General features: G+C 37.5%; 1 protein-coding gene across 5 annotated transcripts in view; it reads right to left on the reverse strand.

Annotated features, from left to right (window-relative positions):
* LOC306877536 (focal adhesion kinase 1-like) overlaps nt 1-17,952 on the reverse strand; it is a 65,290-nt gene that overhangs the window by 2,303 nt on the left and 45,035 nt on the right. For all 5 annotated transcript variants that reach the window (XM_079429357.1, XM_079429356.1, XM_079429354.1 and 2 more), the window contains 8 exons: nt 15,305-15,416; nt 10,543-10,629; nt 10,270-10,416; nt 8,803-8,916; nt 6,406-6,468; nt 4,513-4,552; nt 3,950-4,053; nt 771-926 (listed from right to left, as the gene is read on the reverse strand). In XM_079429357.1, the coding sequence (XP_079285483.1) occupies nt 771-926; nt 3,950-4,053; nt 4,513-4,552; nt 6,406-6,468; nt 8,803-8,916; nt 10,270-10,416; nt 10,543-10,629; nt 15,305-15,416 (823 nt within the window). The remainder of the gene's footprint in view (nt 1-770; nt 927-3,949; nt 4,054-4,512; nt 4,553-6,405; nt 6,469-8,802; nt 8,917-10,269; nt 10,417-10,542; nt 10,630-15,304; nt 15,417-17,952) is intronic.

Genomic DNA, 17,952 nt, shown 5'->3' on the forward strand with positions numbered 1-17,952 from the left:
CAATTTTAACGATGTCCTTACTACCTTTCTGGCCCTTGAACATGTTAGTTGCGTTGCAGTCTATGCAGGGTCAGAAAGCTCTCCAGTTTCATCAAAAATATAAAAAGAAAGCAATTTTAAGTGTAGAGGGTATGTATTTTAGTCTAAAGCAAGTTAAAAAGTTCTTAATGATGGATTTGTTTATTACAAACATGAAGCTTTTTGCTTCAAAAAACATTAATTGATGGACTGGTGACGTTTTTAATCTCAACGAGTTTTTAACCTGGTTAAATAAAGAAATGAATGAATGAATGAGTGTGGATTATTGTGATGTTTTTATCAGCTTTTTGGATTCTCATTCTGACGGCGCCCATTTACTGCAGAGGATCCATTGGTGAGGAAGTGATGTAATGCTAAATTTCTCCAAATATGTTCAGATAAAGTAAACTCATCTACATCTTGGCAGGCCTGAGGATCAGTAAATTTTCAGCAAATTTAAATTTTTGGGTGAGATATTCCTTTAACAATAACAACACTGGTTATGAGACACAATGACATTTGATACTATTGACTACGCCATAGATGCCTTTAGTCACATAGATGACTGTTGATTTTTGTGGGTGTTCCAGGGAAATAATAACAGTATACAGGTTTAAAAAAAAACTTGAGGGGAAGTAATAATGACAAAATGTTCATGTTTGGGTGAATTATCCCTGTAAGATCATCTCTCTCGTCAACAAAAGGCATGTTCAGCGACCTGCAGAATGGATATATATATCTTTGTGTCATACCTTCACCATGGGCACGTATTCTTCAGGGGGAGCTGGCTGGATTTTACTAGACATCTCAATCACAGCCTTTACCAACCCGGTCACATTTTCATAGACCTTGTCGTTGGAGCGATCTAAGTTAGCTGTTGGGGGCGGATTGATCTCCTGAGGCTGAATCTAAAGACAAACACAGAGCAACAAACTTTAAAATACTGCATTACTGAAGATTATTCAATTGCAAGTATGAGCATATAATGTTGCAATATATATAAACAAGGGATATAGGATGAAGGTTGTGTTAATAAATCAATGTTACAGGACATAAGTGATAATGAAAGGAAGAACTTTGTGTTATGGTACAAATTTCATGTTTGACACTAGATGGCAGCACAAGCAACTACCCACCACCGCCTACAATACCCAGATGATTTGAAATCCATCCTTGCAACCTTGATTTTAATATAAAACATGATAGGATGACAAAAAGTGGGGGAAAAAATGATTTGATCCCCTGCTGATTTTGTACGTTTTCCCACTGACAAAGAAATGATCAGTCTATAATTTTAATGGTAGGTTTATTTGAACAGTGAGCGACAGAATAACAACAAAAAAATCCAGAAAAACGCATTTCAAAAAAGTTATAAATTTGCATTTTAATGAGTCAAATAAGTATTTGAGCCCCTATCAATCAGCAAGATTTCTGGCTCCCAGGTGTCTTTTATACAGGTAAGGAGCTGAGATTCTCTTAAAGGGAGTGCTCCTAATCTCAGTTTGTTACCTGTATAAAAGACAACCTGTCCACAGAAGCAATCAATCAATCAGATTCCAAACTCTCCACCATGGCCAAGACCAAAGAGCTGTCCAAGGATGTCAGGGACAAGATTGTAGACCTACACAAGGCATGGGATACAAGACCATCGCCAAGCAGCTTGGTGAGAAGGTGACAACAGTTGGTGCGATTATTCGCAGATGAAACAAACACAAAATAACTGTCAAACTCCATCGGTCTGAGGCTCCATGCAAGATCTCACCTTGTGGAGTTTCAATGATCATGAGAACGGTGAGGAATCAGCCCAGAACTCCATGGGAGGACCTTATCAATGATCTTAAGGCAGCTGGGACCATAGTCACCAAGAAAACAATTGGAAACACACTACGCCGTGAAGGACTGAAATCCTGCAGCACCCGCAAGGTCCCCCTGCTCAAGAAAGCACATGTACAGGCCAGTCTTTTTCTGCTAAGGGGACAGGACAACTGCACCACATCAAAGGAATGATGGACGGGGCCGTGTACTCTCAGGGCCAGGGCATTGAAAATGGGTCGTGGATGGGTATTCCAGCATGACAATGACCCAAAACACACGCCAAGGCAACAAAGGAATGGCTCAAGAAGAAGCACATTAAGGTCCTGGAGTGGCCTAGCCAGTCTCCAGACCTTAATTCCATTGAAAATCTGTGGAGGGAGCTGAAGGTTCCAGTTGCCAAACGTCAGTCTCGAAACCTTAATGACTTGGAGAGGATCTGCAAAGAGGAGTGGGACAAAATTGTGACCTCTGTGATTGCCAACAATGGTTTTGCCACCAAGTACTAAGTCATGTTTTGCGAAGGGGTCAAATACTTATTTGACTCATTAAAATGCAAATCAATTTATAACTTTTTTGAAATGTGTTTTTCTGGATTTCTGGATTTTTTTTGTTGTTATTCTGTCTCTCACTGTTCAAATAAATCTACCATTAAAATTATAGACTGATCATTTCTTTGTCAGTGGGCAAACGTACAAAATCAGCAGGGGATCAAATAATTGTTTTCCCCACTGTAGTTCCCCCATGTTAAATATAAAAAGAGATCAAGGAAATATTTCAGTGTAGATTTTAAACAATATACTGTACTGCGTCCATCCAAAGCCTCCACTAGATTGCGCTACAAGCACATTAGCTAAAATCGCAGCTGATGTAAAAAGCAAAAGACATGGAGAGTGACAAGATCTATACAGCCCATGTAATTCAGTTTAGTAGATAATTAAGTTATGATTCTAAATGATAAGGTTGAGTAATAACATAGCAACTGGTTAAAAAAGGGGCATAAACACAGACAGAAACATAACACTGAGTCTACAGGTGGTCTTACCCTCCAGGGCTACCAGTGCAAAAACAGTGCAACAGAGGAAGGGTAGAGGCACAGAGCAAGAGAACAGTGTGCGGAGAGAAAAAGAAAGAAAGATTAATAAATATAACTTTACATATACATGCTGCAAAGAAAGAAAGAGAAAACAGCTTGGAGTTACATCTTCATTCTATATGCAAGTCAATATATTTTTGAATCCAACCCTATGAAAATGTCACCAGAATTCAGTAAAGACCTGATAAAACCAAAATGACAGTTTTGTGCCATAGTTTTGCACTCCTAAAAGTTGTCTGAAGCAACTTGAATAAATAAACATTGGTTAAACATACTGAAAATCATCATCTACTACAAATTTTTGTCTAATAAAATGGTTTCTACAATGAGAACATCCCTCTTAGCAAGGCTTCGGACTACCAATAGCAAGTCATCAAGACTGTGACACAATTTACATTTTTATTTTATTTTTAAATTCCCCAACCAAACTTATTCTTTAAACAGAAAATATAACCCAAAATCAGCACTAGAAAGAAAACCGCACTCGTCGAGCGTTATTATGAGAATGCTTAAATGTTTTCTACTGACCAAACACGCCTACAGGTAAAACTCTTAAAAAATATTAAATTGCAAAGCAGACCGCAATTACATGTGCATTGTTCCTAATTATATTTTCCATTCTGCACAGCATTTCTGCTGTTGCTTGCGAGACCCCCTGCACGCTGACCCACAGCATCAGGAAAACACGCTGGAATGGAAACTGCCGGGTTCTTGGTGTGCAGGGATCTTTTTATGAGAGACCCTGCAGAGCAATTGTGTGCTTGTGTATGTGAAAGGGGTTTCAGGAATGAGGATGATTTTAATGAGGCTTGGCAAACAGCATCTGTTGGCATGCTAGCTGCTCCTAAAGGCGACCCGTAAGTACAGATGCTAATCTTACCAGCCTCGCTGTGTGTGTGTGTTTGGTGCTATTTCGAACTTTGTGGTTTAAAAACAACAGCAGTGATTATTGTAAAGTCACACATGCACAATACCCATCTGAAGCTGTAAAAGAGTTAGTTTGCCGTGTGGTAGTTCTGGTACCTTCACGCCTTCATTGTAGCTGTCTGTAGGGTTGAGGCCGGAGACTCCTGCTGGGTGGCTGGAAGCTCCGGGCCGAGGAGGCTTTTTAGGAGGAGCTGCGTGTTCTGAGGACGACAAGAACGAGTCAGTCTGTAACTCAATCTGCACTTTTATGTAAGTTACACAGTGCAAGCAAAAAATACCCTCAAAAATATATCACAGTCTTAATAAAATATTAAGCAGCCATTGCACTGTTTTCAACAATGATATAGAGAACATTTCTTGATCATCAAATCAGCATAAAAGAATGAGGTGGCACTGAAGACTGCTGAAAAATCAGCTTGGTCGTAACAGGAATAAATTACATTTTATAATATATTAAAATAGAAAACAGTCATTTTAAATTAATACTATTTCAAAATATTACTGTTTCTACTGCATTCTTGATCAAATAAATGCAGCCTTGGTGAACATTAAAGAGTTCTTTCAAAAACATTTATAAAAAAGGGTACTAACCCCAAAGTTTTCAGCAGTAACATAACTTGAAAATACGTATTACATTAAACAGACCTGGCATAACTCACCTGCTTTCCCTATAGGTTGGTAGATGTGCTGATTTCCAGTCTACAAAAAAAACAAAATAAACAGTTAAAAATATGCAGGAGTCAAGACAGACTGTGCCATGTGTGTTGTTGTGGTCTGTGTGGGGAGCAGCCTGGATGCCTGGCATGCCAACACACGCCAACACACACACACACACACATACACACACACACACACATACACATCTGCCAAGACCACAGTGAATCAAAGAGGACAGCCCAATGGGACAGGATAGACATTCAAAACCACTGCAGCAGACAAACAAGCTCTACAGAGCAGCTGTGGAGTTCCAGATCATGACAAGCATGAAATGCATTCAAAAACTAGTAAACATCTGCAGTGGTTCTATGTTAACATTAGAAGTGGGAAGGCAGAGCAGATTGGGTTTCTTGAGTGTCCACTGCTGCTTGGCTCCTCACAAAAGGGCCCTTGTCCTTGGTCTCCCAGTTATCCTTCTGAATTTGGATAGATATCCAGCTATGATAGACATTTCAGTACCTTAAAGCTTATAAAAACACACTACGGCAAACTAAATGCACATGAACTTAGTTTACTAAAGAGATGACATGCTGAGATCTATCAGTGGGGTCCAAAAGTCTGAGATCACTAATATAAATAGTTCTAGTTTGCATTTCAAATGATCATACTATCACTTTAAAACTTTCAAAACGTCTCAGTATTTGGTTTGCCCTTTTTGGCTTTAATGACAGCAATTCTTGTGCGTCATGAACTCCACAAGTTTGTGTCAAACCTGACAGAATGATTCAAAGACCATCTTGTGCTTCAATGAAAGCAATAATATCTGAATGTCTGTACAGTCACGTGATCAATGCAACAAATGTTATTTTTTTGGTCAATTTTTATTTTATATCATAATTATCCTGTTTTAAGCTTTAAAACTGTAAAAACATTCATATTTTTGAAATGAGATTTTCCAGAATTTCAGTGTGCTCTGACTTTTAGAACTCCATTGGAACTATACAATCTCACAGTTGTACAACAGAGTTATATAATCTTTTAGTCTTTCACCAAAAACAATTTAAGTGAAATTCCTGTGCATGTACAGAATTCCCCAGAATGTGAATGTGAGGTGACGCCCATATACAATATAATTTACTGCAGATGTCCATGAGCGGGGAACACCACTATATTTAACATGACCTGATCAGATGATTAACTCTCACACACACTTGATTGCGAGACAGTCACTATGAAATCCTTCCTTTTCTCTCTTTTATTTTTCTTCAGACATCTAATCTAAAATCTAATGAGTCTGGAACAATATGAGGATGAGTAAATTTTGGGGCGAATTATTCCTTTAATCTTAAAACACTTATGTTTCTTAAGATTTACACAACCATTCAAAAGTTGGGAGCCAGATTGTTTAAAAATGTTTTTAAAAGAATTAATCTCTAAGTCTCACCAAGGCTACATTTATTTGATCAAAAATACAGTAAAAACTAATATTGTGAAATATTACAACAATTTAAAAACAGCCTTCTATTTAAATATATTTTAGAATGTAATTTATTCCTGTGATGGCAAAGCTGAATTTTCAGCAGTCTTTACTCCAGTCTTCAGTGTCACATCCTTGAGAAATAATTTTAATATGCTGGTTTGGTGCTCAAGAAACATTTATTATTTTTATCAGTGGTAATATTGTTGTGTAAATTGTTTTAAATTTCAGGATTCTTTAATAAAGAATAAGTTCTAAAATAACTTTTGTTTTGTAAAAATGTAATTGTTTACTGTTACTTTTGATCAATTTAATACATCGTTGCTGAATAAAACTATTAATTTCTTCAAAAAAAAAAATCTTACTGACCCCAAACTTTCAACCGGTAGTGTATTTCAACAAAATAAGAGAAACTCACTGATCCCTGAAGACTTCCATCATCATGATCAATGCTGCCTCTGGAACTTCTCCCATCAGGCTTCTGCCAAACACAGAGAGAGAGAGAGAGAGAGAGAGAGAGAGAGAGAGAGAGAGAGAGAGAGAGAGAGGGGAAGAAGGTCAAATCTGAAACTTCATTCGACAAATTGATGTCTGTCAAAACTATTGTGTTAATTCGCACCCCGTCCTGACATGGAGCGACACAACAACATTTCCAGCTAAAAGCAATTTGCATTTCCACACTGAAAATGACAATGCTGCAGGACACAGTAGCAGCCAGTCAGAACACATTTGATGTTTAAATGCCACAAAAAGTAGAAAAAATGGTCAACAGTTTCTCACACGGTCAATCATTTCATTCTCACATGGTCAGGCACATTTATTGCACACAAAACTTTATACACATACTAATGTCTGTTCCTACTCCTTAAAAAGACAATGATAAATGGATTATAAGTCCATGTCAGTTCAAGATGCCACAAAGATTAACTAAAACATTGTATAATCTACACACATTAAAATGGAACCCTCCCCTTTCCATTCTTCCAAGTTTACTGTACCAGTTTTCCGAAGCAGGATTTGAAGACCTGCATCTTCCCGTCTCTTCCTGTAAGTGTTTCTCTCTGGCGTTTCTTCAGCATGGAGCAGAGCACAGAGTGGATCTCCATTAAGGAAGCGGGTGTGTGTGGGATAAGTCAGAGTGTGTGTGTGGAGTGACTCGTCTCCTGAATGTGAGAAATATTAAACACACACACTGACTCACTCACAGTCGACGAGCCTCAACTCAGCGAAGCCAAGCCCTGTTCTGCTCTCCCCCTCCTCCTCCTCCTCCTCGCTCTCATTCCCTAACTCAGTGTTTTCTCTCCTTCCCTCTCTTCCCCTCCCATTATCCCTCATGCACATTTGCGCATAACATCTGCAAAGAGATGAAAACTTCCTCTGATCAGTAATTTAACTTTCAGCAGATACAGGTCAGGTTGAGTTTATCCGTCTCACGCCTCAGTGCCAACAAAACCCTTCATTACTGAGGAATTCCTGAAAACTGCACCTGTATCAAACGGCCGGGATCAAAAACTCATTCATCCACTCACAACATCAAAAAAACTTTAAATGGGCATGCAAACACTTTTAATCCGTACTGAACTTTTTCAAAAAGGTCACACCTTGGCTGTCTGAGGTCATTTTTGACCAGGAAAAGTAAAAGTGTAGCTTTAGGCTTTAGGTAAGGAAAAAATATTAAATGTTTAATGAAATGTTACACCACTAACTTCCTTGAAGTAGTACCAATAAAATCCTTTTTAGAGGATTTTAGATCTTATGTGGATTTTATTTGTGTGTAAAAAAAAAAAAAAAAAAAAAAGTATCTGTCAAAAATGACAAAAGCTTATAAGAGTTTTAAAGGAACAGATTATCTTAAACGTATTAACGAATAAATACAATTTAGGTCTGTTAATCACACAATTGCATTGTTTGATATCATAAGACTTGGAATAATGTTAAAAGTCTACTTTTATGATACTTTTATGGCATTTGTTGTCACTTTTGTAGGTTGCATCACTATGAACAGCCACTGTATGGAAAAGAGCAGCATGATTCTTCAAACTACCCCCGTTTTGTGCTTCACTGACTAAAGACAGTTTACGTGTTTTAGAAAAACATAAAGATAAGCAAATCATTTTTGAATGAACTATAAGAGCTGTCATTTCATTTCAACAAGTTTTTTGTGAGGAAAAGTAATATTTTAAGCAGAAGAATGAATGTTGTTTGCTGTGGTAGAGCTCTGAATGCCCTTTTTAGTTGGTACAGGAAGCTGTGTGAGTTTTTTCTGCGAGACAGACTGAACATAATGACACAGTGAAGATACAAATGACGGAGACTGTAAGCCAAAACTTGGCATACCACAAACGCACACAAATATTCTTAGACAAACTTATGTGCATAATAACATTCATATGCACACATATCACTGCAATAATAACACACTTTCTCACAGAAGTGCAATGCCTTCTAATTCTTATTCTCTCTGCAATTCTTCAACAATGTAAATAATTAGCAATAAACATCATAATGCCAAAGATGATGTTGTGAAATTGTGAGGATCACTCACAACTGTTTACAAATAAATGGAGCCCGGAAACCACAATTGGTGGAAACACTTATTCTCAAACAAACATGAAAATGACTGTTTGGAAAATCATATTGCTACGGCTATAAATAAACATCATCATGATTCTCCACTAAAATGTTTTTAGGAAGAATTTAGAAACCACAGAATGCAGCTAATTGGGGAAAACGGGGATAAGAGGGTTAGGAAACAAAGATGAGCAGATGAATGTGAGGAAGAGATGGAAAGGGTGAAAGTTAGTGGGATCAGTACCAGTAGTCTCTCTTCCTGCTCCAACCAGCGCTGATCATCCTCCATCTGCTGCTGCTGCAGTAATAACTGCTCCTCCATCAGCTGAGACAGACCACCGCGCACAGCCACACCATCCTGAAACAAACACACTTCATCAACATACTGACGCTAATAAACATGATAAAATAGATAATACACTCCAGTTTTGTTACTATAGCTTGTGTTTATGAACAACAGCTGCTTGGTTGTTCTTGACTTCTTTATGAGTGGTGCTTCATGCATTGCTACACAATTGACAAATGACCTTTTTTTGGCTTTTTTTCTGAAAAAACTGAGCAGTTTAACTGCTCAGGACAAACAAGGGTCTTGTGAACAACATACTTTTTCTTGCCTCAGTCATGGATCGCGGAACAAACCAAAAGAAGGGAGGGGGGTACAGAACTACATAATACATACATAGTTCATATTCATAAACATACATAATTACATATAACATAATAGGCTATAAACAGTACTAATGGTATTTAGATCATATGTTAGTCTATGTATTTTTATGCCATGATTCTCCCACGATTCTGAAAAAAAACATTAGACAACCAAATAATGTAATTTGCTTGAGTTTCTGACAGTTTTATTTAATGTTATAAATGAGTCTATGTATAAATGTCTAAAATGTTATGAATTAATCTATTTAAAAATATGTATTAAATTAAATATATTCAATATATTCCATTCATTGTAATGAACAACATGAAGTGCAATAAACATTACATTACATCAAGGAAACTGGGGTTTGTAAGTTTGATGAAAAGCTAATAATTAATTCAATCATAAAAATGTTTTAAAATCGCATAAATCAAAATAAAACATTTACTAAAAAAAAATGAAATATTTTTTGTTTACCTGCATGGCATGTGACAATTAACCAACGTCAGAGAACCACGATAATGCAAATATGATACTTAATGATTAAAACAAGTATTGTAAAATCTCAGGGGGTGCTTCAAGTAAATGTATTACGTGAAAGAAGTTCATATGACCAAAAAGTTTGGGAATACCTGTATTGCAAGTAAATAAGAAATAATGTGAATTTGTGCATTTTAATGTGTTTAATGTGCCTAGAGCCTTCCAAAGACATAGTAATACATGGTTAAATAACCTACTGAGTGATAATTCAAATAAAAAGTAATGTGTTTATTAGTACTTGATGCAATATTAAAATGTATTTTAAAATGTAATTTTAAGTACTTAATTTTTTTAATCTGTTTACGTAATCCAGATTGCATTTAGGACAAACTTGGTGCAGCCTAGACTTTGGGCAAAATGAGCTACCTTAAAAGGCCTCAAACATTTGTTATTAATGTTTAAAACAGTCTTCACATTTGGAGCATCTCTGAGATGCCTAAAAATGCTGTTTATGTTGGCAGCTCACTCACTTTTGAAACGCATCTTAGATTTCAGCATTCAGAAAACCTCCAGATTTCTAACCTCCATGCTGGGATTCCACATGTGATCCTGAGCAGCCCTGCGATGGTTCCAGCTGTTGTGGGGATCAAATCCAGTCCCTGCGGCCTGGGGAGGGTACATCCCAACTGGCACGGGAAGCAAGCCGTGTGGGCCAGAGTGCCCTCCCATCTACATCATACAAAACACATATAAAGCAAATTTATATTCTTTATAAACCACCTGTAATCCAACTAGTTGTCTGCTGCATCCTTAGTGAATTTACCAATCTGTATTAGACTAATGCAAGCACTGTACCTGGTAATGATTGTGCTGACCCATGTGCTGAGGACTAGGGTAGAACCCTTCACTGGAACGGGGACTTGGATAACCAGGTCGACTGGGCTGTAATCATACACACATGATTATGTCAATATACTAGCACATTTTAGCCAATCGGATTATGTTAGGAGATGCTGTTAAAATCAGTCCACCAGACGCACACAAAATTCTTGTGAATTTTGTGTGGATGAAGATTTCAGGCTGTTGAAGGGAAGAAAATAAAACAGTCGAACATAAAATGCAAGCAGTTAGTTAATGTTACCACAATGCACATGTTATTGCTGAAATGTTATTATAGTATTACAGTACATGGGCAGTTATTATAGATTAGAGGGAGGGGGTTGAAAAATGAATGCTGATTGACAGGAGGCGGTCTTCATCCGATTGGTTGGGATACTCCGTGCTCAGCTGTGGGGAGGAAAACCGCAGACGGACTGATCTACCTTATAAACACGTTCATAGAGAGAGTCGCCTGACCACAGCTCCAGACGAGCAAAGGAGGAAATAGAAGGAGAAAAGTGGGTGACAACATACACTAACATACACTAAATGGACAGATAAGAGTTAATATAGGGAAAAAAACAACATGAACACTGGCATGAAAGTGATGGGAATTGTCACTATTGGAAGGGCTACCAAAAATATGTTTATCACTAATCTGCTTTAAGAACTAATTTCCTTTTGTTAAGAATGCTGTTTTGGGAATGCGGATGGGGTTGGGAGCCTTTCTACAACTGTTTTGTCTGTGTTTATGAAAATAAAGCGTTCTTTGATATTAAATTTGAGATTCACAAAACCACACACATCTATGGCAGGTTAATGCTTAATTGTAATACAGGTCTGGCACAGTTTAGTTTACATGCACTGAAGAGGCAACATGCAGTTTTCCCATACAGTTTTATCTGGAAGGCTATCTGAAGCTACTGTAGCAGTTTTTAACTTGGTTTTAGCCTAAAATCATCTTTGATCATGACTGAAATAGTCTAAAATGGCTCTTAAATAAAGAACTACAAAGGCATCATGGTAATTGAGTCACAGTAAAGAGCAGTTGAGTCACTTAAATGACTTTACTGTATTAAAGTTTGATTTAAGTCAGACTAAAGCAATAATTGGTCATTTTTTTAAAAGTCAAGTAAATGCTTTTTACATGTTTCTTGCAAAGTTCCACTAACAGACCTACAGTAGATAATGTGATTGTAGTTCAGCCATGTCCAACATGTACTTTATATCCATTAATCTAACTCTACACTTCCTTCAGGGGTGACACACAATGTGAATTTAATCCATATATTTTCAATAGAGTGCAAAAGTCAGGTTCTGGAAGTAAAAATCACATTCATTTTCTCTGTAGGGAAACAATAACTCATAAACCTTTGAAGACGGATCAACTGTGAGCTACAAGGTTGTTAATTTATGGAATATGCTTTTGTTTAAGGTGTCAGTCCATATTATTTAAACCTATTAAAACTGTTGAAAAACTACATTACCCATGATTCTGCAAAGAAACAACATTGAATGATGTGGTCAGTTTCTCTATGCTCTTAAACTTCTTAAATATTTGTATATATACTCACATTTTGTAATGAACATCATATATTGTTTCTAAATACATAATCAACATCTTTAAATCAATAGTTTTATAGTTCTCCATTTTGTTTTATTGATTGTCATACACAATGCCTAATGGGATTGTACAAGAGTTCTTTCCCTCATAAAAGCCATTAAGTACAAAGTATTGTACAACTGTCAAATACTTTTTTGGTAACATAACGATTCACCTCAAAGCAAAGACTTTGTTTAAAATCCCTATGAGAAAAATCAATGGAAAAATTACTTTCAGAACAAAGATGGTGAAAAAGTGGGTGGGCACTGTTGCACTCTATTACACACTGTGTATACTTAGTCTGTTAATCTTGATAATATACAGTCAACATAAATCTAATACACTAAGCCTTTCTTCTCTATACTGTTTTTTTAAAACTCTATCCCCCGGTTTCACAGACAAGGCTTAAGATAGTCCCAGACTAAAATGCATGTTTGAGCTGTCTCAATTGAAAATATCTTGCTCTGACATATCTTAAAATATGCCAGTGTCATTGTTCGGTGTCAAGATGCACACCTGCAATGTTTTCTTTTAAGGCATTTTTATAAAAGTTGCTTAAATATCTTAATTTTATCTAAGGCCTAGTCCTAGCTTAAGCTAAACCCCGTTTGTGAAACCGGGCCTATAACATTTAATCTGCAGTTAAAAATGGCATGCACCAATAAAAACACCTGTGCAAATAAAGAAGCGACAGTAAAACTCTTGGGATGCCCTGCTAACAGTCCTAGCACACCTGCCTGTGAGAATCTGTGGGACACGTGGATCAGGCTCAGCTGTTGCATGGAGGGATAGTAGGGGTCGAAGAAAGCAGGCTGGGTGGCACTGGGGGGGACAGAGGGAGTCCTTCTGGGCCCCTGAGGGAACAGCAGGGAGCAGTGCAGCGGTAACGGCTGAAGCAGAAGCGGGCTCTGAGTTTGCGGGAACGAATGCTGAGGAAGAACGCTAAGCTGTTGTGTATTAGCATGAGTGTACTGGTGTAGCGTTTGCTGTATTTGTGGTGATTGGTTTATGATGGTTTTATCGCATGGCCCCAGAGGAGAGGAAGGCGGCTTGGGCTGGCGGATGCAAAGGGAGATCTGGGAACCAAAGGGTTGCTGTGGAGGGCGAGAAGCAGCAGACAGACAGTCCATACTGAAGCTGTGCTGGAGGGGACGTCTGCGGGAGGGCTACACGTACACACACACACACAATGAAAGATGAACAACACAAGTAAACACAGAAGGGATGACAAAGGCAGAAATTTTGTGAGGCACGACTTGGATGAATGCAGTTTCGTTCTAGTCAATAGCACAACGGCAGGTGTGACCAGTCAACACAAAAAGAGACATCAGCACCTGGACAGAATGATTGGCAGGTCTGACAGGGAGCAGAGGGTGTTTGAAAGTAAGAGTATGAGGTGCTCTAAGCCACACACAGAGCAAACGAAGAGATCAGACCAGCCCATCAGTCACCACAATATGAGCAACACAGGGACAGGGAAGAATTTAAAACCCTGTCAAAAAGCAGACAGACTAACAACAACAATCACAAAAATAAAAACTACAATTAAAATGTTTGAGGATGGTAAGATTTTTGAATCTTAAAGAGAAAAAAGTATTTTATGTTTACCAAGGCTGCATTTATTTGATCAAAAATACAGCAAAAAAAATTTTCATTATAATGTATTTTTTTAAATGTAATTTACTTTTCAGTAGCCATTACTCCAGTCTTCAGTGTCACATGATCCTTCAGAAATCATTCTAATATGCCGATTTGTTGTTCAAGAAACATTTCTTCTTATGATCATTGTTGGAAAAGTGCTGCTTAATAGTTTTGTGGAAACTGCTTTTCAGGATTCTTTGATGAATACAAGGTTTAAAAGCATTTATTTGAAATAGAAACCTTTTGTAGCTTTATACACGTCTTTACAGTCACTTTAGATCTATTTATCAATTAATTTATCCTTTCTGAATAATTTATAAATTATTTCATATTATTTATTATAAATAATTTATTTGAAAATATCTTTGAATGGCAGTGTATTATTTTCTACTAAATAAGGAAGTTGGGAATGGACCTATCATAAGATTCAGTGAGTCATCAATATGGTTAAACTGTTCCCAGAATAGAAAGACTGCAAATTTTAAAAGCATAAAAAATGCACACTAGCACATACAGACCTCAAAGCTGGCACACATGGACTCCACAAAATTAAAGTCTTGATTTCATTCAAGTGTATTCATTTTCATCCAAAAAAGGCTTAATTTTGACTGAATCAGTTTTTTGATCAATAAGTTATCGATTTCTTTGAATTGTTCAAGTGATAAACAGAGCTTTAATCTGTCTTTAGTTTAACAGAAATATGGAAAGATTATGACGCATCTAATAATATTTATTGTCCTCACAGCTTGTTCAAACAGATGAAGAGAGAAGTGAAGACAGAGAACCACATGGGAAGAAGCATTTATGCATATGGGAAGCATATGTAACACACAGTGGGGTCCAAAAGACTGAGATCACACTGAACATATGTGATTCAAAATCAAATTCAAATATGGAAATAAAAAGATCTAGGTCACAAATCAAACAAGTAAATATAATAATATAATTATTAATGTATTAATTAATGTAGCTCTTGGTGCTCTCAGTACTTCAGACCTCACCTTATATAATCATAATAAATGAGAAACTAGAATGCTGTTGTTTCCAAGACACAGTGATGTTGCGTGACAGAAGACGTGACCTGGCACTGGAGAGCGGAGGTTATAAACAAAGAGACTGTCTGGAAAAGTGCTGGTTAACTATAAACACGCAATAATCAATTAATCACAACAGGAAATACATTGATAGTCTTTTTCTTTGATGCAAAAAAAATTTATAAAAATATTGCATTCAAAGTTTCAGAAAATTACTCTAGTACTTTCACTTTCATTTAAAAACTCACACACAGGCATACTACTACTCCTTACTAAACACCATGTCCTAGAGTGACAAATGGTGACATGCTGTTAACCTTAGTAATAAATCTGCTGTTCCAGATGAACTCGGGCTGCCATAAATGTAAAAACATGAAAAACACATGAACAATCCAGTGGCTTAAAACTGATGTTCTTTTTGCAGTTACACATTGATAAGAACATCAGATTGTTTACTTACTTTGGGTGGTGCTTCGTCCGAGCCTCCAGAGTCCCAGGATACGGGGACCTGTCTCCTCATCTCCATACGGCTGCGCTCCTCCTGCTGAGCCTTCTCCTCCGCAAGGATTGTACTGCACAAACAGCGATGGAAAACTCTGTCAAACAACCACATCTTTCTTCTAGAACTACAATTGGATACTTGAGCTTGCGACATCGTGCAGAGCGGGTAGGTAAGAAACCTCTTCGATGCAAATGTGAAAAGTTAAAGAGAATGACATTTCCAACTTTATGCAATTGGTTTAAAGGTAGAGTCAGTCAATGGTTACAGATGAATCAGTGTAAGATGCCAACCCACACAAGGTCGACTACCAGGGAAAATAAAGCAACACAGATTCATACCTGAAACACTATTCAAACTATTTCACAATCAAATACGTCATGGCAAGCGGTAAGTAGTCAGCGTGAATAAGAGGATGACGTTAACATATTTAATCCATCATCTTCTGTCATGCTAGACTGTGTGAGTAAAAAGAGACATGTTGAAAACGAATATAAGGCTTTATAAACTCTTCATGCATAATAAACCGCATTAGGGTGCATATTCACATGCTCAAATGTTTTTAAGAAATTAGCAAGGATACATTAAATTGATCAAATGTGAAACATTTACAATGTTACATCCCGGAAAAAAAACAAAAAACATCCCCGTTTACACAAAATATTAGAATGATTTCTGAAGGGCCGTGCAACACTGAAGACTGGAGTACTGGCTGCTGAAAATTCAGCTTTGCCATGAAACGGATTAAATGTAAACCACAGGAATTAACAAAATACATTTTTAAAATATATTAGAAAAGAGTTATTTAATTTTTTCCCCCACAGTATTACTGTTTTTACTGCATTTCAGACTTCTTTTAAAAAATCTCTTACCGACCCCAAACTTTTGAATGGAAGAGTGATTTCAGGGTGGGGTCTGCTCATGACAGACCCCTATATAGACACAATAAACTCCAGTGAATTCACAGCAATGGCTTTAGTGATCAAACAAAAGCCCTAAAGGATGGAAATGTTAGTAATAACCTTAACACTCACCAGACAGTCCTTAAAATGTCGATATGTGAAGTTCGTACATGAAGCCTCGCGCTCAGAGGTGGCTACAGAAACGCAAGAGGTGCGAAGAAAGGCTGGAGCATGTAAGTCTTAGGGGTGAGAGAATGCAAGCTGACTGAGAGAGGGACTATTTCTGGAAACTCTATTATCTCTGAGAGAGACCATGAGTGTGTGGATGGAGAGAGAGAGAGAGATGCAGGATAAACAGAAGGGACACCTGTTGTGATCAATCCAGACCTGCTGAGCTTCCCCACACCCAGACCATCATGCACAGCCATGACTGCTGCAGGGGTCTCAGGCTCTCAAAAAAAGACAAAAACTGGAGCTAAATGTAACAAAAACTAAAAGGTGTCATAAGCTCAGGCTTAAAAGCTCTTGAGGATTATCAATGTTTCTAAACAAAAGTTTAGAAACGAGACTAAAATCTGTTCTCTCAAATATTATTTAATAAAATGCTTCTTAACAAAAATGGTTAAAATGTTCAAATAAAAAATGTAAAAACAAATTCCACTATTAATACAAGCCTGTTATCTTTACAGAAAACTACTCGGTTTCAAAGTCAGTCATCTGATTATACTGTGCATAATATAAACATAATTTGACATAATACATCATTTAATTAAACATAATTTGCGTTTATGAATTACACAGACGGGGAGCACGGAGCACTGGTTTCCTGCTATCACAAACTTTATAAGTCCCACTTCTGATTATTAGCTCGACAACTTCAAGCGATCGACTCACATTGCTTTCATATGCAACTTTGAACTACCGCATTCCTATTTAAGATCATTCTGATAGCACTTGAAGGCAGCATCAGTGAAAACAGGCAGAGACAATGATAGCTTTAGCAATAAGCCTTACAGAGTGCCAAGAAGCTTTCAGAATTTGGAAAATTGGGCCCCTACACCCTTCAACCCTTCAAAGCTCTCATTCTGGAGGGTAAACCCTCTGAAGGGATTAGGGCATACACCGGGTGTGCCTCTCACACGTCCTGAAAAGTGAAGCTGCGGGCTCTTTGATCGCCCCTGGTGGCTGGCTGCAGTACAGGTCATAAACCCCGCCCTCTCCATGTAAACGAATGGGACTTGAGACAAAATAAAAAAATAAATTACACTTCCAATACAATTTTGTATGTTAATTTGTTCGTTTTTGTGATAAGTTGGATTTTCGCTAGTAATTTGATGCTATAAAAATGGGGCGTGTCGTTATGGTTGATTGGGTCTGCGGAAGTTTGGGCGGGAGTTTGATTTTGCGGCTCCACCTTGTGACACTACTGCGCAGACTCTAGCTCCAAACGAATCACTACTGCGCAGACTCTGGCTCCAAATGACGTCATTTACTCACGATGGTAGCGGCCATACTAAGATGTTTTGGCTTCACTTCTCTATAGTGGAAGGAAGTGAAGATGCGTTGTCCATCTTTTTTTACAGTCTATGGTCTACACCTACCCCAACCCTAAACCTACCCGTTACAATAATGAAAAAGTAGTAATTATTGTTGTACTGTTTGACAGAAATTACGCGGTATTGATGTGCACATGCCCAGTAGCGCCAT

This window comes from Barbus barbus (assembly GCF_936440315.1).
Source record: "Barbus barbus genome assembly, chromosome: 12".
NCBI classification, from domain to species: Eukaryota; Metazoa; Chordata; class Actinopteri; order Cypriniformes; family Cyprinidae; genus Barbus; species Barbus barbus.